Raw genomic sequence first — 25,266 nt, forward strand, 5'->3', positions numbered from 1 at the left:
AGGGACCCCACCAGTGCATGAATTCATGCACCAGGCCTCTAGTGGGTAAATAAAAACTCTTACACACTGGACTGTGGGAGGTTAAATTGATGCAACTTTGGAAAATAATTTTTCCGTATTATGTTAAGTTGAACATTCACACAACTTGTGACCCATCAATGCAACTCCTGGATATATACTTAGAGAGGTTTGATCATGTTTATCAGAACACACATACAAGAATATTTATAGCAGCACCATTTATAAAAGAAAAAAAAAGTAATTCAAGTGAGCATGGACAGGAGAATAGATAAACTGTGGTATATTTACACAATGAAATAGTATAGTCATTTTTTAAAAATGAGTGAATACAGTACCTTAAATCGATATGGATAGGGCAAGACGCCTAAAAGACAATCGAACTTAAACAGTACTTTTTAAAGTAACACGTTCTGAAAACTGTGTGTTTGCTTTAAATAAAGACTTGGGGATGATAAACACAAAATGCAATGTGAGAGGACACTTAGCTTAACAAGGATATACAATGATGAGAAATGCAGTATGAAAGGGAAAATGTTCCTCCTAAAGAAGACAGTGAAATGATGCCAATATTTTTCTGGTTCTGATCATGGATAGGCACCTAATGGATACTTAGATAACATTTATAATCATTGTATTGGAAAATACAATGATTTTTCCAATACAATGATTATAAATGTTATCTAAGCATGTTATTTTGCATTTCCTAATTACTAATGAAGTAAAGCATCTTTACAATGCTTATGGCCCATTTGCATTTCCTCTTTTCTAAAGTGCTTCTGCATATTTGGTTTGCATTGAATTCTTTTTATTCTTTATAGATTTTTAAAGTATGTTCTAAATGCTAATTTAATGCTTTGTGGTTATATGGCTGATATTATAGTCTCTCAGTTTATTGCATCTTTTTTTCAGTCCTTCGAGTGCCCTTTGATGATCAGAAAATCTAAGATTTCATATATTCAAATTTATCAATTTTCTGTTATGCATATTACTTTGATGTCTTCATGAAGACCCATCTTTCTGTATAATTTTAGATAACATTCATAATAATTAAATATCTATATTTAAGTGTACTAGGTAAATTCAATTAATATGTTAGAAGGAAAACATCTCTACAAAGCTGATGTGAATTATATAATGTCTCATCTCAATATTAATATTTAACAAATATCAGTGAATTTTTTTTTATTTTGACCTTAGTTTTAGGAAATTATAGGAATTACATATTTACAAAGTAAAATAAAAGTACAAAAGGCAGAAAAAAATAGTTCCAAAGAAGGGACTCACTCCGAGGTGCAGTGCTCAGAGAAAGCTCTGGGAAGCAGCGGCGGCCTGGTGTACACAGTGCCCTTTCAGACCCAGCTTCCTCCGTTGTCCCTGAGCACGTGTTAAATTGGTTCAGGAACTGGCAGCTAGATGTCAAGTCAAAGAACTTGGGAGAGAGGGAAGATTTTCACCAAGATAATTATTAAAATGTTATAACTGTGGATGGTGCCAGATGGTACTAGCACTATTGTGATCACTTCGTGAGGTATATGTAGTCACTGTGTTGTACATATTATTTATTATGTACAATAATACATACATACAAGAATACACCTGAAACTAATATAAAATTGCGTGTCAACTGTAATTGAAAAAATACATTTTAAACGATGTTAGCTCTAACTCATAGAAACCCTTGGTAAAGCCAGATACCTGTGAACAACCTAAAACAATACTTCTTTCTCGTCTATTTTTTATATGGTATCTCATAAAATTGACATGTAGCACTTCATATGGACCTTCTGAAAGTTTAAAAAGTATTATCATGAACATGAGATCTGATTAAATTCAGTGTTGGTGTATTTTCATATTCATTCCTTCATCATGTCTTTGTGTAAGACATTGAGGAACTGCTTTTTCATTGGCAACAAAAAAGGAGGGGGAAATGCCCATTTAATTTTCTTTCTTTCTTTTGCTTGTTTGTTCCTTGTCTTTGTTAAAGGTGAAAGTCTGGTTCCAGAACAGGCGGATGAAGTGGAAGAGAGTAAAAGGGGGACAGCAAGGAGCTGCGGCTCGAGAAAAGGAACTGGTGAATGTGAAAAAAGGAACCCTCCTCCCTTCCGAGCTCTCGGGCATTGGCGCGGCCACCCTCCAGCAGACAGGGGACTCTCTAGCCAATGACGACAGCCACGACAGTGACCACAGCTCGGAGCACGCACACTTATGATACACGCAGTGAGGACCAGCTCCATTCTCAGGAAAGAAGTGTTGTGACGGCAAGCCTTACTCAAACATCGTTTACACAGAGAGATGACTATGACAGTGATTTTTTAATATTATTCCATGCAGGCATCTCGAGTCAGTTTCTCACGATTTCTAGAGGGTTTAACACTAAGTGCCACTTATTAAAGATGCTTCCCCGGTGAAGATGGAGAAAGGTGAACTCGCTTTGAATATTCCAGGTGTGTGGGTGGTGTGTGTCGCAGCGAGCAGGTATGTTTGCTTTTGCTTGCACTGAAAGTGGAATTGCTATCAAGAGCAAACTATGAGACATTTTCATTCCACATGCCTCCAGAATGAAGATGCAGAAGATGAACTTGCTTTGAACATTCCAGATGCATGAGGTGATGTGTATGACAGTGGGCAGGTATTGGCTTTTGCTTGCACTGACAATTAGATTGCTTTCAAGAATAAAAACATGAAACATTTTTATCCTGAACAACCACAGTGCCTGAAATCACTCTTAAGTGGATAAAAAAAATGTATTTTAACTCTGTATATATTACCCTTAAGTCATTTTCCTGTCTTCACTACGTTTAGCAACGCATTCATATTAGCTGATGAAAATAGGCACTGACGATGACAACCAGACCAGCTTCCTGTCTTTATATACACTTTGTCATCCCAGAGACAATCAGCACATGCTTACTTGTGTTCAAGTAGAGAAAAATACATTAGAGTCTGATAGGACATATTCTTGTACCACAGACAAAACAAATCTTATGTTGCATTTTCTATCAACTGCTGCTAATACATTATTATAAAAGTTACCTAGCTCCTCAATTCTTCCTATCTTATAGCTTGAAAAAAAAATAGGATCATAGGCAAATCAGTTACCTTGCAGAAAGAGCTTTGTATGACATTGTCTGATTTTATTTCTATAAAATGTTAGCTGTTATGAATATCATTTAATTTACAAGAAAAAGGTTTCCACCTGATTGGTGATGGTGTTAGACAAGTTGCAAAACCAAATTGATTCCTCAAGTTGGTGGACAATAAAATTCTGAATGTCTTCAAATAAAATTCAGTAAAAACATTATTTTTTTCATATATGATGTATTCATGCAAAACAACAATCTTTGTATTTTGTAAAAAACAAAGTGTTTAATAAATGATCCTTTGTAAATAATTTTGGTCTCCCTACTGTGTTTTCCTAAATTTTTACAGGTTTTAATGTAAATACTTAATACATCCCAAGTTCATCTGCATTTGTGGGAATCCAGATGATCATAAATTAATGAATCATCTACGTGTATATTTCTGAAAGTTTTATTATAAAAAAGCAGTCCTCTGATATCATAGACCATATAGTAATGGGCATACACTAAGCCATTTCCCTGATTTGAGAAATAAGCCAAATAGATTTCTTTGTGCGTTTTATTAAATCAAAGATAAAAGTAAGAAAAAATGTAATATTATTCACCACAATGAGATAAGTAAAATAGTCATACGTTTTAAAGCGTATGTATAATATGTGTGAATTAGTCAAATAAGTCAAAATATCCAAGGTTGTTGATGTGAAAATAAGCTAAATAAACTAATAAGCATTCTCAGTACTGATGGACATTGCCAATAAAAAAAACTCAGATTAGCCCTAGCTGGTTTGGCTCAGTGGATAGAGCGTTGGCCTGCGGACTGAGGGTCCCAGGTTCGATTCTAGCCAAGGCCATATGCCTGGGTTGTGCGCTCGATCCCCAGTGGGCGGCATGCTGGAGGCAGCCGATCACTGATTCTCATCATTGATGTTTCTCTCTCTCTCTCTCTCTCTCTCTCTCCCTCCCCCTTCCTCTCTGAAATCAATAAAGAAATATGTGTGTGTGTACACTCAGATTATATTAACTTGACATATTTTGTGTCATGCATGATTGCACATGCATTGGATACCTATGTCCTGCTTACAACTTTATAACATTGTTTTTCATTTGTTCCATATTTTAAGCAGAAATGTATGGAAAGATACAGCAGCTCCCCCCAATCAATTAGAAATAGAGAATAATGGTGAATAAAATTTTCCCCAAACCTTATTATTTCATTGATTTCATTTGTTTTAGAACGATGAAAAAATGACTTTAATTTACTTAGTCTAGCATGATATGTAGACAATATTCAAGACATGAAATAACCAGTTGTATCACATTTTCCCTTTGTGTAATAAATTTTATCACAGCAGTTAGCAATATTTCTGTTAGCCTTGGAGGGAGGACTATTCAGATTAACATCTTCCAGGCATAAAACAGACACTCTCCTATCAATCACTTGAATTAGTTAGAAGTGTATTTGTACTGATGACATCTATGTGGGTGGACTGACTTTCTTGTTTTAGGATTTAAATTCAAAACATCTTGACAAATTGGAGAAGTGGGAAAATATAAATTGAATTGAGTTCAATAGGGACCAAGTGGAGGATAATTCATTTCGGCAGGAAAATAATTTCCAGAAATAAGAGGAAAGGGCCTCTTAGAAGCAGCTAAAGAGGGAGCCTAAGGATTGTGGTCAAATAGAATGATATAGAAGAATTACAATTTAGTGTGATAAATGAAATAGGAAAAAGTGATTCTGAATATAGTGGACATTAAGGAAATGTGTAGCATTTGTTAGAGAATTGTGAGCTATTCGAAGGTGATGTAATGATATTTAACTCTAGGGAACATGAAGAACCACCAGGTAGGACAGGCCACTTCTGACCAAAAGGGGGCATCATTTTATTCATAATGGATTAAAATTATCCACCACATAAGATGCTAGAACACCTTAGCACAATTATGACAAAATTACAAGTAAACAATCAAGCTAGATTAATTTTAATTAGAAGAATTGGCAGTCTTTTTGGAGTGTTTTAATATTTCCCATCTTAAAAGTGGTGCACAGATTTGCTAGATAATACCTCAACATCCTTCTGGAATTACACTCCTACCAGGAAATTTAAGATTTTCTCATGCACTATCAAGTTTAATTCACTCCAGAAATGACAAAATCTAAAAGAACTCTGTTTTTATTCTATACTGGGATCCTGGCTCCTTATGATATCATTTTATATAATTCCCTTTTCATATAATTCTGTCACAGACTTAGTAGCTCTGTGGAAATTTATATAGCATGAAAGTACCTTCCTCTGAAAATAGTATGGAATCTTGGTTAGAGTCATTTTTTTCCAGCAGGATTTAGAGGGATGAACACTACAAAGTTTTTCCAAAAGTTGATCCACATATTTTTAACTCATTGTTAACATGACCCCAATTACCTCTTACTTCCCATATTTACCTAGGGTTGTCAGCCTGTTTTCCCCTTCAGAGACTTAAGTCCCAAGCTTGCCATTTTGTGTGTGTGTGTGTGTGTGTGTGTGTGTGTGTGTGTGTGTGCGTGCGTGTGTGTGTGTGTGTGTACAAACTAAATGCACTTAAAATAATTCCAACCATAGTTTTAATAACTTTTGAATGACATTACATAAAATAAATGGAATGACTTGTGAAATTCAGTAGGGTTTTCCTTAGGAGAATAGAATTAGATTAAAGGGCAGAGAGAACAAAGTAAATGATAAAAATATATATTTTATGTTTTTAATGATACTGGTTTTCAAGAACATTTTAAAAAATTGCTGGCATATCTATAGTGGCAAATGCTAATTTCCTTTTCAGAGGAGTTTGGAGGTAATTACAAAGCTAGAATAAAATCAGTAACAAGATGGCAGAGTATTCTAAGTTAGTGATGAGAAAGATTTAGTGTAAAATATTCTCTCCTTTATTTGTAAACATACCTAGACTGGTGAGTCTAAATAGTATATAGATTTAAAAAAATACCTCAGTTATGCTGTGACCTGTTTCCTAATAAATTGGTGTTAAAGTAATTAAGTTAATCTTTGAGGTGAGTGGTAGTTAGATTAGAATGAGATGTTTATCAAACACAAATACTCAATTGGTATAGTTTTTTAACTATTTGAGGAATAATTGCATTTTAATCAGTTGCTTTTATTGTATTCTTTTATTTTATTGATGAAATGTTAAGCACACAGTATATATTTAAAGCTGAACTAGTAATTGTGGGTAAATTATTTGCTTGATTTTGACTTTCTTTAGGTGAGAGCTCAATTTTATTTAAATTTATAAACATTGGAATGAAATAATTTTTATCTCATTTCTATATTATCTAAGATAATATTTTAGTATTTTAAAAAATTTAAAAGTGAATAGAGTGCATGTTATCTAAAATGGTAAGATTAAAAGGATACTTCTTAACCCAGGTGCCCATCAATAGTCAACTGGTAAGGGGGAGAGATCAACCAAAGTACTTATATGCATGCATATAGGCCTAACCAATGGACACAGACAACAGGAGGGTGAGGGCATGAGTGGGGGGGATGGGGGGTACTGTGGGGATAAGGACACATATGTAATAACTTAATCAATAAAGAAATTTTAAAAAAATAGTCAACTGGATAAAGAAGATGTAGTACACATATACAACGGAATATTACTCAGCCATAAAAAAGAATGAAATTTTATGATTATTAACACCATGGATGGACTTAGAGGGTATTATGCTAAGTAAAATAAATCAGACAGAGAAGCCAAATATCTGATCATTTCACTATATGTGAGATCTAAAGAACAAAATAAATGAACAAACAAAACAGACTCATAGATACAGAGAACAGACTGATGGTTGCCAGATGGGAAAGGAGCTGGGTGAAAAATGTGAAGGGATTAAGAAGTACGAATTGGTAGTTATAAAAAAGTCACAGAAATATAAAGTACAGCATAGGGAATATAGTCAATAATATTGTAATAACTATGTGTGATGCCAAGTAGGTACCAGGATTATCAGGGGGATCACTTCAGAAATTATATAATTATTTGACCACTATGCTGTACACCTGAAACTAATCCTATATAATAAAAGCATAATATGCTAAGTTTCTGACCAATTGGTTCATCAGTCCACCACTCGACCAGTTGTTATGACATGCACTGACCACCAGGGGGCAGACGCTCTGACCAGTAGGTTAGCTTGCTGCTGGGGTCTGGCCTGATCAGAACTGAGCAAGAGGATCAGACATGCCCTGGTTCCCTCTCGTGGTCCCTCCCCAGCTGGTCAGCCCCCATCAGGCCCAAAAGGGACTGGGCAATCGCTGGCCACACCGAGGGACCCTACCTGTGCATGAATTCGTGCACCGGGCCTCTAGTATAAAATAATATTGAATGTCAACTGTCAATATAAAAAATAAAACTTACATGTTCAATAGAAAAAGACAAATTGGCTCATGACATTACACATTTTATAAACGTCACATCAACTTAATTTCTTTTAGACAGTGGTTCTCAACCTTCTGGCCCTTCAAATACAGTTCCTCATGTTGCGACCCAACCATAAAATTATTTTCGTTGCTACTTCATAACTGTAATGTTGCTACTCTTAGGAATCCCAATGTAAATATCTGATATGCAGGATGGTATTAGGCGACCCCTGTGAAAGGGTCGTTTGACCGCCAAAGGGGTTGCGACCCACAGGTTGAGAACCGCTGTTTTAGAAGCATTCATCATATCCGAGTTCACTCCCCTCTCATTCAGGTCTACATTCCCGAATCCCCTTGCCTGGAATGCTCTTTCACCATATAGATCTCCTACTTACTACCTCATTTCCAAGGTGTCCACTTCCTCATTCAGGCCATCCTGGATCTTCTAAAATAAAATGGCACCACCTGTCACATTCTACCCCTTTAAGTAGTACCGTTTTTCTTCTTAGCTGTTAGGTAAGTATCTGCCAGTTTCTTCTACCATTGATTGCAGGCTTCATAAATGCAGGAACTCTGTTCACTGTGTTCATTGCAATGAGTCTAGCACCTTGAACAGTCTCTGGAGGCTCCACCACCAGCTGATATGCTGAGTTTGTGTGAATTATAAAAGAGTTACTTCTGCCTCAAGATATTAGACTGCACACACCTGGTGACCACAGCGATCATTGTCACACTATATGCTAATTGTGAAGTGAATGACACCCCCTGGAGGTATTCAATGCATAATTTTCACAATTAAAAACACTGATTCTGAGCTTGGCATGTTGTAACAATCAATAAATATTCATTGAATTAATGCCTGAATGAAATGATACAAGGTCCATTCAAAGAAGTGGCTGTAAATTCAAATTAGTTGTAAAGTATAGCTCTGGAACATTTTTAAATGAACAATATATGGGTTAACAGCCAAACCAAAAATTTGGTTATAGTCTTTGAAATTGTGCTCATATGTACCATGTTGGATGAGAATAAGTAGAAAGAAAAGTTAAGGGGACTAGGCTTTAACAGATGTTCATTTATGGTTTGAAAGAAAAGGGAAATTTTTCCTTCTGCTCAGATGCCTGTCTTGAAATTCTCACAATTTTTGCAGACAGTCTGGCTGGTTTCCAAATATACATCGTTGCTTGTCTGGTATGAGGAATGCCATCTGTGCAGTATGGAAGTCCTTTTTTTATAAAAATGGACTACTAATTACGCTCTGGGCAGGTGTTGTTAAAGTGAAATCAGGTGTCAAGCTTACAATTGTCTGAAATCACTGTGTTATGTTGGAAAAGAATGGCATACCATATTGCAAGGTGGAATTTAAACGTGGCATGTAAGCATTCCATTTTTGGGGTGTTGCACAGGTCAGATTGCATAGCAAAGCTGTAAAACCTTCAGAGTACTTCCACATCAGCATGGAATAAGCTTTACTTTAAATCAACGGTATAGGTTACATCACAGTTATATATGTCCTCATTAAATATCTTCCCAATTACATTTTTTCTGAAAAGCTTATGAAGGAGAAACAGTGAGTTAAAAAAGTATGACTACCAATTCCAAAATACAGAAATTAAGTTTGCAAAATTAGTCAAAATCAGCTTTTCATAGTTACTAAATAGGACCCATGTTATTATCAGAGTAAATAGTCCTCAAAGGAGATTATCAGCTCTCTGCAGGGCAAAATTAACCACTTTATTTTCTTTAAATATATTAATTACATAACAGTATTATGTTTTCGCAGTTTTGTTACAGATTTATGTGACACAATCCTTTGATACTGTGCTGACTCATATAAAGCAAGATAGATAGCCTCTCAGATAAATTTTAAAGAATGAGTATAGATAGCTTACTACAACAGAAGTCTTCATTGCCATTGTAAAAATCTAATTTTTTCCCTGCTGATTGTGCAGGACCCGTTTGCTATTCGTAGCGCGGTTAATCCACGGTGTCCTTGAGTCCTTGCAGCAGCTCCATTAAAGTGCGTATTGGCCGAGGCTGCACAGGAGACCATTGAAGCTTAGCAAGTGGAGCATTTTGCCTAAACGCAAGTGCCCCTAAATGGCAGAGCTGGGCCGTATAGTTAAGTCTATTGACCCCCAAATCCTGTGTTTTGATCAAAGAGGTTTTGAACAGAAGGAACATGAAGATACTCAAGACATAATACTTGTACTTTATAACTTTGTATCCGTGACTGTTGAAGACCAATAAAAAAAAAGCATTTTATAAAACCATAATTTTGTTTGACACATTGTTCATTTATATTTTTATTTACTTTTTTTTTTTTTTGAGGAAAGTTGCTTTAAGGCAGTGGTTCTCAACCTTGGCTGCACATTAGAATCACCTGGGAATCTTTTTAAAATCCTGATTTCTGGGCCTCATCCTCCGGAAATTCTGTTTCTTTGTTATGGGGTGGGGCCACAACATTAGTAATAAAGAAACAGAATTTCCGGAGGATGAGGCCCAGAAATCAGGATTTTAAAAAGATTCCCAGGTGATTCTAATGTGCAGCCAAGGTTGAGAACCATTGCTTTAAGGGGAAGGGGTGGGCGGCCCTGAGCAAATCAGGGCAGTACTGGTGCTTGCAGATCACGTGCCAGATCACGTGCAGGACCACGTGCTGGATCACGTGCTTGACCAGGTGCCCCACGCAGGCTGCTCAGGGGGCCAGTGTTCTGGTGGAGGGCGGTCTGCACGCGCAGGGGGGGCCTTTCCCTGGCCGGACCCCCGCTTTGTGGTGGCCGCCGCACCTTTGCAGCGGGCGCCGGCTCCAAGCCCGCTGTCTGGCGGTGACACCCCGCAGGTTGTAGGGAAGGAGCGGGGCTCCGAAGCTGGAGCAGTTCCGCACCATCATCCGCACCTCACGATGCCGCAGCGGGAGACCGAAACCGTAAATAGAATTCCTTACTTTTCAGGAACCTTCTGCTGCTCCCCACTGGCAATCCATGGTGTGAACCAGTTTCCCTGCCAGGTTTCCCCGTTTTGGGGGAGAATGATTGCTTTTCTCCTTGCTTTCACCTGAGGTCGATATCTCAATGACTGCCACCTCCTTCCCTAGCCAGTGAGTTGCCTTTTGCTGCGGGTCATAGCTCTTTCCCCCAAATGTCTACAGATCCAGTTGCTGAAAACAGGGTGTGACGTTAAACATTTCCCACTTTATGGGGCGGTCACGTTTGCAGACATTGTCAACTGACGTGGTGTCTCTTTGACATTTCTAGTGGAAAGTCAGCAGCATGCTACTGAATGTTATGGCCTTCTAGTGAGGATTTATTGACAATCAAAATATATCAGATGTGCATTTCCCATTAATTGATTTTATATGGAGCATCTAAAGGAGAACGTTTAGGCCCAGCCCGTGTGGTTCGGAGGCTGAGCGTGGACCTCGGGGTTGGATTCCGGGTCAGGACAGGACACCTGCCCGGGTGGCGGGCGCGGTCCCTGCGGGGGTGCAGGAGGCGGCCGATCAGCGACTCTCTCTCATCATTTCTCCGTCTCCCATCCTCTCTGAAAGCAATAAAAATCTATTTCAAGGAGCCGTTTTACTAATCTAGGACACACCAGTATGGATGATGAGGCTTCAAGGTCTTCCATGTCGTAGCGAGTTTTTGTAGGAAAGGGCTTTCCCCTCCTTCCTCACTAAACCGCCATAGAGAAGAGGTTGCCGTATGGTGGCGGTTTGCCTTCCACCACTTCCAGCTGCACCCGAGTCACCTACTGTCCCCCCCACATGGTGCATCCCTAGCTTCAGACCTTCAGGTATCGTTTTAGTTCGTGTTTCAAGGTTGGCTTTATGGTTTTGTATGTTTCAGAAACATTTTCTGGCAGAATTCATTTCTCCTTTTGCTTGAAACCCCCCCTCCCTCCCTCCCTGCCTGTGTTTCACAAGCTGCACCTGCTCCTCGGAGGTTCTCCCTCCCAGCCCTGCTGAGTTCCGTGCGGTTTTCTCTGCACCGGGGAGCTCCGGGAGGAAGGCGTGATCGTGGGCCCCAATCTCAGTAGCTGATCTGAGATTCTGGAGCAGTTGGTATTGATTGGCTATTACGCTCTTTCACCACTTTTCGGAAAACGGACATAGTTCAATTAAAAAAAAAAAAAGATTGCCCAAATCAAACATTGGACTTTTTCTACCAAAACCAAGGTATACATGTTTCCCCTCAAGAAATGCTATGCAACTCCCTTCCCCCTTCTTATTCATTCTTCATGCCTATTCAGTATAGTCAGAATTTTTAGATCTCTGCCCCTCTTCATTATAATGAATGTAAAATATATTTATAAGATCTGTATTTGTGTTGAATGTAATAATTTCATATTTTACTTTAGATAATCTGTTTCTAAACTGATTATTTTGTATCAATTGTTTGCTTTCTTATATGGCCCAGCCTGCTTTATAAACCACTTTTTCTCAAAAGTCTTTGAAAATGGATTCTTATATAAATGTGCTGAGAGAGAGAAAGAAAATGACAATTTAGTGTGTTCAGATAAATGTAATTTAGATAAAGGCTAGCAAACAATTGAAAATATAAATCTTTTAGTTATACACAGTTTTCAAATATTATTAAAACTCCATATATTACCTGGGATCCAGGCAGGAATGTCTTCTGTAAAGTAGCAAACTAATGAGGAGACTGTATTTCCAGCACATACTGTGATTTGAGTATCATTTTTTGAGTTTCCAGTGGAATGGGAAAACTATACTGAGCTAAACTGTGATTTGAGTATCATTGAGTTTCCAGTGGAATGGGAAAACTATACTGAGCTACCAATTTCTAAAAAATTAACTATGAGGTTTATGAATTCTCCTTCAAATATGTAAAGTAATACTTCCATTTCACTTTTATAAATTCACTCATCCTTTACACGCTTAGAAGAGTGCATTACCAACATGACTGTACATTTTAGACTTTCACCACAGAGCCATTTCAGATGACTTTCACCAGGTGGCATTCACATCATGCATAGTCAGGCTGCCCAGTGATGGCAATTGCAAAGAGTCAGGTCCAGACATATAAAAAAATATTGTTTTCCTAGACACTTTTCCTGTAATAGGACACATCTCCACAGATGCTTCAAGGTGTAATAAATCCCCATCAAAACTTATTAGCTCTTTCATTTCCTAAATCTACTCTTCCTGTGTTATGTCCTACTCAAGTTATACCACATCTAGCCTCCTAGATGCCCAAGTTATCATACTGGGTCAAAATTGCCTCTTCTTTCTGAGTCCTTCTGTGCCCTCATACAAATTGATGGTAGGTGGTTGGTTCCGTTATCTCCACTTTAAATCTAGCCCTTCCACTCCACCTTTGCTCTTATTACCTTGACAAGCACATTCATTATTTTATTAGAGAACTGGATGACTTTATCTTCCTCCAGAAAGGATTCAAGTTTACTACTGGGATTCTTTTAGCATAAAAGCACATAGCCTTAATCCAATTATGAGTGAGGTAATTTGTGGTTGAGCTTGTCTTTTGAGAGAGATCTATTTCTATCCTTATTTCAGATTGTAATTCTTTGAGCCTTTCTTCATTATTGAAAATAGAGCTCTAATTTTTTTCTCATACCCCACTCATTCTCCTTCCTACCCATCAGATTGTAGAAAATTGTGTAAAGCTTCTGATCGGTCAGTAACTTCATCTCATTTTAGTTTCTGAGGTGATACTTATAATCCAGCAAATGATTTAATATAGAAGAACCACTAAATGTCAGAATTACTTATGTTCATATTCCTCCTTCTCAGGACTGGGGCTTATCAGTCCTGAGGGGAAGTACAGATAAGTTTAAAATTAACCCTTTTTATTTTATTTTTTTAAAATATATTTTATTGATTTTTTACAGAGAGGGAGGGAGAGGGATAGAGAGTTAGAAACATCGATGAGAGAGAAACATCGACCAGCTGCCTCCTGCACACCTCCTACTGGGGATGTGCCCGCAACCAAGGTACATGCCCTTGACCAGAATCGAACCTGGGACCCTTCAGTCTGCAGGCCGATGCTCTATCCACTGAGCCAACCCGGTTTGGCAAAAATTAACCCTTTTTAAAGTGAGCAACTCAATGAAATTTAGTACATTCACAATGTTGTGCAACACTACTTCTATCTAGTTCCAAAAATGTATCACCCCTAAAGAAAACCCCATAACCATTGAGCACCTACTTCCCATAACCCCTCACTCTCCAGCCCCTAGAACAGTGGTTCTCAACCTTCCTAATGCCGCGACCCTTTAATACAGTTCCTCATGTTGTGGTGACCCCCAACCGTAAAATTATTTTCGTTGCTACTTCATAACTTTAATTTTGCTACTATTATGAATTGTAATGTAAATATCTGATATGCAGGATGTATTTTCATTGTTACAAATTGAACATAATTAAAGCATAGTGATTAATCACAAAACAATATGTAATTATATATGTGTTTTCCGATGGTCTTAGGCGACCCCTGTGAAAGGGTCGTTTGACCCCCAAAGGGGTCGAGACCCACAGGTTGAGAACCGCTGCCCTAGAAACCATTAATTTTCTCTCAGTGAATTTACCTATCTGAATATATCATAGAAATGAAATCATATAATTGGACATTTTGTGTCTGTTGTACTATGTTAAAAGTACTTTATTCATTTTTATGACTAAATAATATTCCATTGCATGTATAGAACACATTTTGTTTACTCATTCATTTATTGATGGGCATGGGTTGTTTCTACTTTTTGAGTATTACAGATAGTGCTGCTATAAACATACATGTGTAAGTATTCAAGTACTTAATTTCAATTCTTTGATGTATATATATATATATATCAGGAAGTAGAATTGCTGGGTCATATGCTTATTTGATGTTTAACTTTTTGAGGAATCACCAAACTTTCTGCAGTAGCTGAACCATTTTACATCCTTACTAGCAATGTCTGAGAGTTCGAATTTCTCCACATTTTTGCCAACAGTTGTTATTTTCTGTTTTTGTTTTAAATAGTAGTCATTCTAATGGGTGGGAAGTGATATCTCACAGTGGTTTTGATTTACATTTCTCTAATGAACAATGTTGAGCATCTTTTCATGTGTTTATTGGCTGCCTATATTTCTTATTTACTAAAAATGGTTATTCAAGTCTTTGACCCATTTTTTAATTGGGAAGTTTGACCTTTGTTTTTGAGTTGTAAGAGTTCTCTATGTATCTTGGATATTCTACTGGTAACAGATATTATAATTTGGAAATATTTTCTCACATTTTGTGTGTCATCAATTCATTTCTTGGCAGTGTACTTTGATGCATGAAAGTTTTCATTATGATTAAGTCCAATTTATCTGTTTCTGTTGTTGCTATTGTAGTTCATGGTTTTGGTGTTATATCTAAGAATCCACTGCCAAATTCAAGGTCATGAAAATTCAACCCTATGTTTTCCTGTAAGACTTTTGTGATTTTAGTTTTATGTTTAGGTTGTTAATCATTTTGAGTTAATTTTTAATATGGTATAAGGAAAATAATTCAGCTTAATTCTTTTATATATGAATATCAGTTATCTTGCCACATTTGTTGAAAAGACTATTCTGTTCCTTTTGAATCATCTTAGCACTCTTCTAAAAAAACCCAACTGGATATAGATGTATGGATTTATTTATGGACTCTGAATTCTATTCTATTGGTCTATATTTTCAACCTCAGCAATTACAATATATTTTGTTTACTGTAGCTTTGTAATAAGTGTTACTAATTGTAATGTGAGCAATGGATTTTTAAATAGAACACCAAGAGTGCACTCCACAAGAGAAAACGGTGATAGATTGGTCTTTTTAAAATCAAATTCTGCTGATTTGATTTTCTGCTAATACCATTTTCATAAATAAACTTTTCTTCAAAAACACAGGTTTAATTGTCATAGATTGATATTTATAGTCTTCCATATTTGTCTTTTATATACCTCTTCAGATTTCACGCTCACTATAGGAATGCAGCAGCCCTAGAAAAATGAAACAATTGATTTGTTCACAGAACTTGCCTCCAGGGCTTATAGATACACACTCCCAGTTACATATTTATTCTTTTTTTTAAAAATATATTTTATTGATTTTTTACAGAGAGGAAGGGTGAGAGATAGAGAGTTAGAAACATCGATGAGAGAGAAACATCGATCAGCTGCCTCTTGCACATCTACTGGGGATGTGCCCGCAACCCAGGTACATGCCCTTGACCAGAATCGAACCTGGGACCTTTCAGTCTGCAGGCCGACGCTCTATCCACTGAGCCAAACCGGTTTCGGCCTACATATTTATTCTTAATCTCATCCAAATGTCAACATCCTATTCATATCCTATCTTGTCTTTGCTCACTCTTCTTAATTTCTGCAGCTCTTACTGATTCTGCTATTACATTTTACTGTGACTCATCTTTGTATGTCCTGTTTATACAACCCTATTGCAGTTCTTTTTGGAGGTAAGGAGAGTTTTCTTTTACCAGCCCGGATAATGGCCATAATTATATGCTTAGGTTCAGTGTTTCCTACATTAAATGATAACCTTGCAGTCAGAAAAAGTCCATAGAGAAAATACCACAAAAAAAGTGTTCTCTTCTGAAGGAAAGGAGCATGTTTTGACATTTATTTATTCACTCGAAAATATTTACTGAGGTTTTGCTCTTTATAAGAACTTGGACCAGACTCCGGGAACCAACCATAATGAAAATACATTAGAGCATTTACTAATTATTGTTCTAGGCATACAGTATTAGGCCTTCTTAACTCTCTGGGGCCTGTGCCGTTTAAAAATATTATCAGGTACACGCTGTACAAATATTTGCAAGGTTATTGGAGCGGTGGTGGGGGTGGGAAGACGGAAATCTTAGCTCAAAGCAGCAAGAACATTCATTGAGGAAGAGTCATATGCATCCTTCTCTATGTGGCCATATCATGCCAAGGAGACATGCTTTTAACTCTGCTTTATACATCAGCACAGTGGAGTTTTTCCAGACAGGCCAGATCTATGCCAAATTTGCCTCCGTGAAATCTAGAGAACAGGCCTTCCCTATTTTAAGATCTCGTAGCCATGAAGACTGAAGTCATCCAAATATCTCCATTTTCAGAGTTCATGTCAATATTTCTTCCAGCTTCCTGTAACTTGCTTTGAAATAGGTTTGCACTTTATGGTGATTCTAAAAAATTAATAAGTTCTGTAAAAGTCATATCCTATTGTATCTCATTTCATCCAAAGTTTCTTGGGATTTTTATAATTTGAATGAATAAGAAATCTCTTATGTAAGACTTGTTTGCAGCAGGAGTTATGACAAGCATTTGCTTTAAATTTTTCCTGGAAATTAGAAACAGGTCCATTGCCATTTATTTTTATATCAATATCTGCACACTGGTAATTTAATAAGAATTTAAAAAACTTTAGAATGAATTAATTGACACCATTAATAATTACAGGGATGATTAAATGTCTTCACAAAGATGGTAATATCAACCTCTGCTAATAATCGCTAGAACCACAATTATGTAAAAAAAAAAACCCCAAAAAACAAAAAAAACACCTTTTCTTTAAGGCTCTGTTTATAGCAAAAACTCTCTAGCAATAAAGATCTAGGGAGAAAAAGAAGAAAAAATCACCACAAAGTATTGACAGAACATACAGAAAACATATAGCAAGCTTCAATAAATTTGAAATACATGTCTTATAAAAGTATCTTTTAAACAATATACTAGTAATGTAGAAATCAATAATAATCTCTAGAAAACAAATATTTGGAAAATAAATAAGAGCAATAACTATGTATCAAAAAATAAATCGTAGGTTTTGCTCTTTATAAGAACTTGGACCAGAAGTTTCCAAAGAAAATTGGAAAATACTGTACACTAAATAAAAACAAAAACATAATCTGTCTTTATTCTCAGATGACATATATATGTCTGTATAAATATATATATATATATATATGCACATATATATAATATCTGAATGTACAAACTACTTACTAAACCTCACTAGTGAGGCTAGCAAGGTAGTGGGATGTAAAATATAAGATTAATTTTATTTTTATATAGTAGCAAGTAACAACAAGAAATTGAAAGTGAAAAATAAATACCATTTACAATAGCACCAAAAATTATGAAACTATATTTCTATATATTAGCAAATAACAAAAAAATTAAAAGCAAAAAATATCATTTAATAGCATAAAAATTATGAAATAGTGACAAAGATGACAAAACTTATGCAATGTCTATATACAGATGGCTCAAGATTGTTAAAATGTTAATCCTATCCAGAATGATCTATAGATTACATGTAATTAAAACTCTATCAGTTTATTATTTTGGTAAAAATGGCATACAAATTCTAAAATTTATATTTAATATGATCTAGAATATGCAAAATAAGTTTGAATAGAATAACAAAGTTTGAGAACTAATACTACCTGATTTTAATACTATAAAGCTACAATAATCAAGAAAATGTATTGGTATAAAGATGGAAAATACATGAATGGAACAGAATACATAGAAATATGTGTACATATATAAAAGTACAACACACACACACACACACACAACATTAAATCTGGAAGAGTTTGAGAACTAATACTACCTGATTTTAATACTATAAAGCTACAATAATCAAGAAAATGTATTGGTATAAAGATGGAAAATACATGAATGGAACAGAATACATAGAAATAGGTGTACATATATAAAAGTACAACTGGTTGCCCTAGCCGGTTTGGCTCAGTGGATAGAGCATCAGCCTTCGGACCAAAGGGTCACAGGTTTGATTCTGGTCAAGGGCATGTACCTTGGGTGCAGGCTCCACCCTGGTCAGGGCTCCTACAGGAGGTAACCAATCTATGTGTTTCTCTCACATGAATATTTCTCTCTGTCTTTCCCTCTCTCTTCCACTCTCTTTAAAAAAAAAATCAATGGAAAGATATCCTCAGGTGAGGATTAAAAAAAAAAGGTACAACTGGTTTTTAACAAAGCAATAGCATTTCAGTGGAGAAAATACAGTCTTTTCGGTATATAGTGCTGGAACAATCGAGTATCCAAATGCAAAATAAATTATGACCTTTAATCCACACTTTACACTATATGCAAATATTAAGTTATAACATTTCATAGGCCTAATGTAAAACCTAAACCTATAAAACATGTAGAATATAGAAGAAAATATTTGTTTCCATGGGTTAGACAAAGGTATTTTAAGTATAACACCAAAAACACAAAACACAAAATAAAATGTAGGTAAGTTAGACTTCATCAAAATAAAACATTTTTTAAAGACCCTGTTAAGAGAATGTAAAGAGAAGACAGAGGCTGGGACAAAATAAATTCAAGTCATATATACATTTACATACATATATATATATAAGCACACACACACGTATATACATGTATATATATATATGTAAAGATTCATATAAAAATATGTAAGTACACACACACACGTATATACATGTGTATATATATATATATATATGTAAAGATTCATATAAAAATATGTAAAGAACTCTTAAAACTCAATAAAAGAATAAAACAAAGCAACAACTAAAATAATAGAAAAATGGGCAAAAGATTTGAACAGACAGTTCACCAAAAGATGCCATATAGGAAGCAAATAAGCACATGAAGAGATACTCAATATTCATTAGGATAATGTGGAATAAGACCACAGTGTTAGATCTCTTCATTCCTATTTTAAAGGCTAACGTTAAAAAGACTGACTATACCCATTATTTCAAAGAATAGGCACTGGAACTCTCATATGCTGCTAGTAGAACTGTGAAATAGTATAACTGCTTTGGAAAACAGTTTAGCAGTTTTTAAAAAGTTAAACATACACTTACCACATAATCCAGCCATTTCACTCCTAGGTATTTCCCCAAGAGACATTAAAGCATATGTCATACAAAGATATACACATGAATGTTCACAGCAGCTTTATTAGTTATAGTAAAACACTGGAAACAACTCACAGTTCATCAACAGATGAATAAATAAACAAATGGTGGTATACGCATACGACGGATATTATTCGACAATAAAAATGAATGAACTTGATACACACAACGGGTTGGATGACTCACAAATGTTGAGTGAAAGAAGCCAGGAGAAAAAGAGCTTAGTTCATGCTATATTATTCCATTAAAGAACATTTCAGAAAATGTAAACTAATTGGTAGTGACAGAAGGTAGCTGTGGTTGGTTGGAGATGGGGATGGATTTGCGGGGTGGTGTGTGAGGGGCAGAAGTAGAAGGACATAGTATAAAGGCCATGATGAAATTTGGGGCATGACTAATATGTTTATCATCTTGGTTGTGATGGTTTCCTGTGTGTACAGATAGATATATGAACAGTGTACTTTAAATATGTACAGCTTAGTGTATGTTGGTTATACCTCAACAAAGCTTTTTAAAAATACTTCGGTCTGTGTTGCACTTTGAATAAATCTTTTATCCATGGACAATTTTTGTAACAACATGCATTGGTCATTTGGAAAATATCTGTCACTGAATTATACCATCAACCTGATGATGGCCTAAAACATTTTTCCAAGTTATTTTTCGTCTTGTTGAATTGGAGGGCTTATTTAGTTCAATGCCTGGAATATATCTCTAAATACTAAAGTCTGTATAACCATAGTTTGTCAATTGTTCTTTGATGTTAAAATGGTTTTTATGAAAAAAAAGTGGCTAAGCTCACAACTCAGTCATAAAGGTGTCTTTTCTGGAGACATCCATTATATTTCAATATGCAACAACAATCTGCTTCAGGGGTACTTTCCATTTTGTCACAGACCATTACAGAAATGTTCAACCAAAGCTTGAGAGTTCGTAAAATTAACATTTTTTAACTGTTTCAGCGAGGACATTCTAAAATACAACTGTTATCTTCCTTTGTGTTGTGCACTGCCTGCTCATTGTCAGTAGTTTTACCCACCAGTGCTTTTACACACAGTGAAAAAGACAAGTGATGTCTTAGTGCCATTATAAAAATAATTTTGACCTTTTAGCCCCCAAAGGGTCTTGGAGAACCACAAAGTTTTGCATACTACACTTTGAGAATCATTGGAAATGATACAATTGAAAGTAGAAAAAAATTGATGTATTGTAAAGGCAAATAGTACAAAAAAAGCAATTAAAAACAACTTGGGAAATAAATTGAGTAAGTAAATTATATTCCAAATATGAAGTAAACTAAAATGTGGGATGATTTTAAACAGTTCAGTGAGTGTCTTAACATTTTCCTTGCATAGTCCAGGTTTCCTGACATTTGAACATACAAAAAAAGAAATATAATCAATATATAATTTTTGGACAGGAGTGAACATTATTTACATAGGCATACAATTCAGATCTTGCTTATTTATTTATAACCTTTAGAGTGGACAAATCATGTATGACTTGGTTGGCATTGCAAAAAGATTCGTGTATTAGCATGGACTTTGTCAAAGTTCACCAAGGGACTTGGCCGTGAAACTGGCATGAACAAGGTGGAGAGAAAACAAGGCTGCTAAAAAATAGGAGGCAAGGGATACCACTAAACGTCATTGAACGAGGAACACAGATTTAAAAATATATGTATTCAAAGTTACAAGGACATTTAAAGGAGGAGATGTGGGAGAGTGTGATGGCATGAGTGAGCTAAATCTTCAGTTTCCAGGGCAAGGGGATCAGTAAAAACTGTGGTAACTGATGAGTCAAAATTAGAGTAGTCACGGAAATAGCTTCTACTGTGAATAGTAGAATCCTGTTTCTAGAAAGTAGGATTGAGGTAAAGAGGAAGGATCATGCTTTATAATATTATGTTTTCTGTGGTAATTTCTTCTAATGAAAGCAGTCATTGAATACATAATTATATAAATAATATCTAGGATATGTAACATAGTAAAAAGCATGTATTATTTTACATATTATATATGTTATATTCATTATATATAATTCACAGTCACCTTGTATCCCCTGTTGTGAGGTGCCAGGCAAATGGAAGTCTCAACAAACAGTCATTGAAAAAATAAGTATCATTGAAAGATAAAATTATTTTATAAATTATTTTAAAAATGATTTGTTAGTTAACAAATAGAAGAAACAAAGCATTATGTGACTTTTTTGGAGTTTACTAGAGCCAGTAAATGGTTTGAAATGTATACCAGACCAAGCCCAGAGCCTGGGGATTCACACTGTATCCTAGTGTGGCACTGGGGATCCGCCTGTCAGCTCTGCTAGTTCAGTATTGGGAGTTTTGTTTTCTAAATTAGTCCAGTTTTATTTGATTTGAAGGAGAGCACTTTCTGTCTGACCCTGGAGCAATCTGGCAGAAGAATGATGACAGTGTTTGTTCAGCCTGTTAATCAGGTTCCCTAACCAGCTGCGATTCTTTGCAGCTTCTTTCCTATACAGTGGGGCCTTGACTTACGAGTGTCCCGACTAACGAGTTTTTTGAGATACCAGCTGTCTCTCGGCCGATTTTTTGCATTGAGTTGACAGAGTAATTTGAGTTAATGAGCTCCTTAACGAGCTCCCTAACGAGCTCGGTCTTGGAACGAATTAAACTCGTAAGTCAAGGCCCCACTGTACTGTCTTCTTCCAGCTCTGTGAGTGGCATGCTGTTGATTCTGAGTACCCAATTTTCCCATAAAGAAACTTGTAGGAAATTGAGGTACAAGTGATAGTAGCTATTATGCTTAACATTCTTACAACCTACATGAATCTGACTGCCTGAATTTTATCATGTGGCATGTTGAGAATAAAGTAGGCCTTGACTTAGCATTGATTTTGAAGAGTTATCAAACAACTTGGCTCAGTCATGATGGTCTAATCTAAACATATTCCATTTACTCTTAGATATATCAGTGCCATGTGGTTTTTTGAAGTACAACACACACACACACACACACACACACACACACACACACACACACACAGTCACACTGTAGGAAGAGAAAAGCTACATCTAACCTATTGGTGCTAGCCAAAGTGCAGCTTTTGGTTTGGTAGTCTCAGTACCAAGATTCTGTGCTACACTGGTAACCAGACTAATAATAAATGTCATATAAATCCCTAAAAATAGACCACTTCCAGTTTTGATATAATCTGCAAGTAGTTGGACAAACAGTATGAGAGTTACTTTTTGAAGGATGTTCTCTTTTTTGTTAGCTTGTTTTGCTTTTCTAAGATAACGTTAAATGATAGAAGTAAATTGCTTTAGATCAGTTCTAAAAAGCATTTCAAATCCAATAAGTGACTGCTTCTTTCACATTGCTCTCTCTGCCTTCCCTCTCTCCAACTGCACATCATGTCATGAGTTGCGTTTAGTTCAGGCCCAGCATTCAGAACCTCAAACAGGAAGCATCTGGGGGTTCTCTGTTTTGAAGTATGGATGAGTGAGAAATAGCCGAGAATACTGCTTCCTTCCAATGTGCGATAAATGTCTGCTCCCACTCAAGTTTGATGGATATCATTGCCTTTTAGATACTTCACTGCTTCCCACTAAACAGAATGCAAAAAAATGTATATCATGTAAAAACATTCTGAAGTTAGTAGGTGGGAAAATTCCAGTTTTTAAAAATTTAACTTACATTATATATATTTTAATATTCCTAGTGTTTGAATCAGATGTCACGATTTCAGTTTTCACCTCCCAGACTGGTCAGAATGACTACATTCTATATCCTGCTTGGTGTCCCTTTTAAGTCATTTCTGCTAAGAAGTTGAGCACATTCTATTCCAAGGATGGGCTCACATAATTTGCATTAACAGAACTGCAGGGGCCTCAATATTAGCTTTGACCTTTGTCGCCTTTCATGTACAGTGATGGTAAAACATATTGTATTTCCCTTGAGCATATTGATCTTTGAATCTGGTCACTCAGGGAACTGGCACTTTATACTGAGAAATTAGCATGTTCACCAAAGTGCCTGTGGGCCTGTCGCCAGGGTTGATGGAATATGACAGCCTCTTTGAAGCCTCAGGGCCTGTCCTGTTGCCAACATGAGATATTTTTTCTGACATAAAATGATCATTTCATATATATTACACCGTTTCCTTTATGTTAATAATAGCATTCAGTTCATTAAATTTCTCACTTAGAAAAAAAATAGTTTTAAAAGTTATAAATATATTGACTTTGAATAGTTTAGCTACTCTTTTTGACCCCAGGGTCTCATGTTTGTAAAATAGAATAATGCATGCCTCATAAGATTAAGATTAAATGAGATAATAAAATATGAGTCAAACTTTAGTTAAGCAACTCTCAATTTTGAACATTTTGTCAGAACAACTGTTTATTGAATGACTTTAATTCATTTCAAAATTAATCAAATTGTTTAAAGGAGAAACTTTATATTATAAATATAAATGAATACTCAGTATTACTGTCTATATACAGATGGTAATTAAAAATAACACAACAAAGATAAGTGTTTAATGTATACTGAAATTATTTAAATACAAATAATAAATGGTTAATTAATTTATAAAATGCATAACTTAAAGTGTCCCTGAATGAATAAAAAAATATTAAAAATCAGTTTGCCATGAACTCACCATTGGAACCAGTATTGCTTTCTTTAAGATGAAGAGGAGGTTCTTTGTCTGTAAGACATCTCAGTGTTTTTCTTTTGATATCAGTTAACCGTGGTCGGCAAACCGCGGCTCGCGAGCCACATGCGGCTCTTTGGCCCCTTGAGTGTGGCTCTTCCACACAATACCACGTGCAGGCGCGCACGTACAGTGCGATAGAAACTTTGTGGCCCATGCGCCGAAGTCGGTATTTTGTGGAAGAGCCACACTCAAGGGGCCAAAGAGCCGCATGTGGCTCGCGAGCCGCGGTTTGCCGACCACAATAGCAAATGATATGTGTATTTAAAAATTTAATAGAGATAGGGAACCATACTGTCCTTGTAGGAGGAATGCCATTGTTTACTGATTTACCTCAAGATATGTTGACTTATCAAAAAGACACCACATATCTATGTATTTGCAGACTCAGAAATATTCAGTGCTTCAGAGGTATTAAGTACATGAAATGCCAGATATGCTTTCTGAAAAAAGAGAAATTCTAAGAAATATATATAATTGTTTTCAAGGAACAATACAAATACATTTAAGAGAAATTTATTTAAATTGGAGGAAAGTTTATACAAAACTGCCAAACATTTTTTTTCTTTATTGAGTAAGGTATTATATATGTGTTCTTATCCCCCCTTGCCCCTCACCCCCCCCCGCTCATGCCCTAACCCCCCTGGTGTCTGTGTCCATTGGTTATGCTTATATACTTGTATGCATACAAGTCCTTTGGTTGACCACAAATGAGTGAGATCATGTGATATTTATCTTTCTCTGACTGACTTATTTCGCTTAGCATAATGCTCTCCAGTTCCATCCATGCTGTTGCAAATGGTAGGAGTTCCTTCCTTCTTTACAGCAGCGTAGTATATATTTTTATTATCTTAAAAGAATATCGAAAATGGTAAAGATGAAAACCAGGAAAGGCTAGTACAGATCACATTTTGATGCGTTTTTAAGTAAGAACACTTCCGGCATCCCTGCATAGTTGTAGAGACTGAGCTGCAGGAGGGAACTCATATGGAACTGGAACCTACCAGCTATGCTCTCTTTGCCATTGGGATTGGGTTTAGAGGCCTCTGCCCTAATGCAGGCATGATCAAGGCTCCTAATCCACTACTCAAGTCATGAATGCTCAGAGTAGGGCATTGTACAGTCTTAGATAAACATATTTTG

The 25,266-nt window shown here is 36.0% G+C and overlaps 1 protein-coding gene and 1 long non-coding RNA gene across 2 annotated transcripts in view; both read left to right on the forward strand.

Moving 5' to 3' along the window:
• The window catches only part of MEOX2 (mesenchyme homeobox 2), a 65,559-nt gene extending 62,147 nt beyond the window's left edge, over nt 1–3,412 (forward strand). The window contains exon 3 of the mRNA XM_005872326.2: nt 2,006–3,412. Within this exon, the coding sequence (XP_005872388.1) occupies nt 2,006–2,230 (225 nt within the window). The 3' untranslated portion in view covers nt 2,231–3,412. The remainder of the gene's footprint in view (nt 1–2,005) is intronic.
• An 11,000-nt stretch (nt 3,413–14,412) lies between these two features.
• On the forward strand, nt 14,413–24,944 carry LOC106727136. The gene is made up of 3 exons (XR_001363293.1): nt 14,413–14,484; nt 16,642–16,647; nt 24,932–24,944. It is a non-coding gene; the product is annotated as an uncharacterized LOC106727136 (long non-coding RNA).
• The last annotated feature ends 322 nt before the right edge of the window (nt 24,945–25,266 follow it).

Source organism: Myotis brandtii, unplaced genomic scaffold (assembly GCF_000412655.1).
Source record: "Myotis brandtii unplaced genomic scaffold, ASM41265v1 scaffold374, whole genome shotgun sequence".
Lineage (NCBI taxonomy): Eukaryota > Metazoa > Chordata > Mammalia > Chiroptera > Vespertilionidae > Myotis > Myotis brandtii.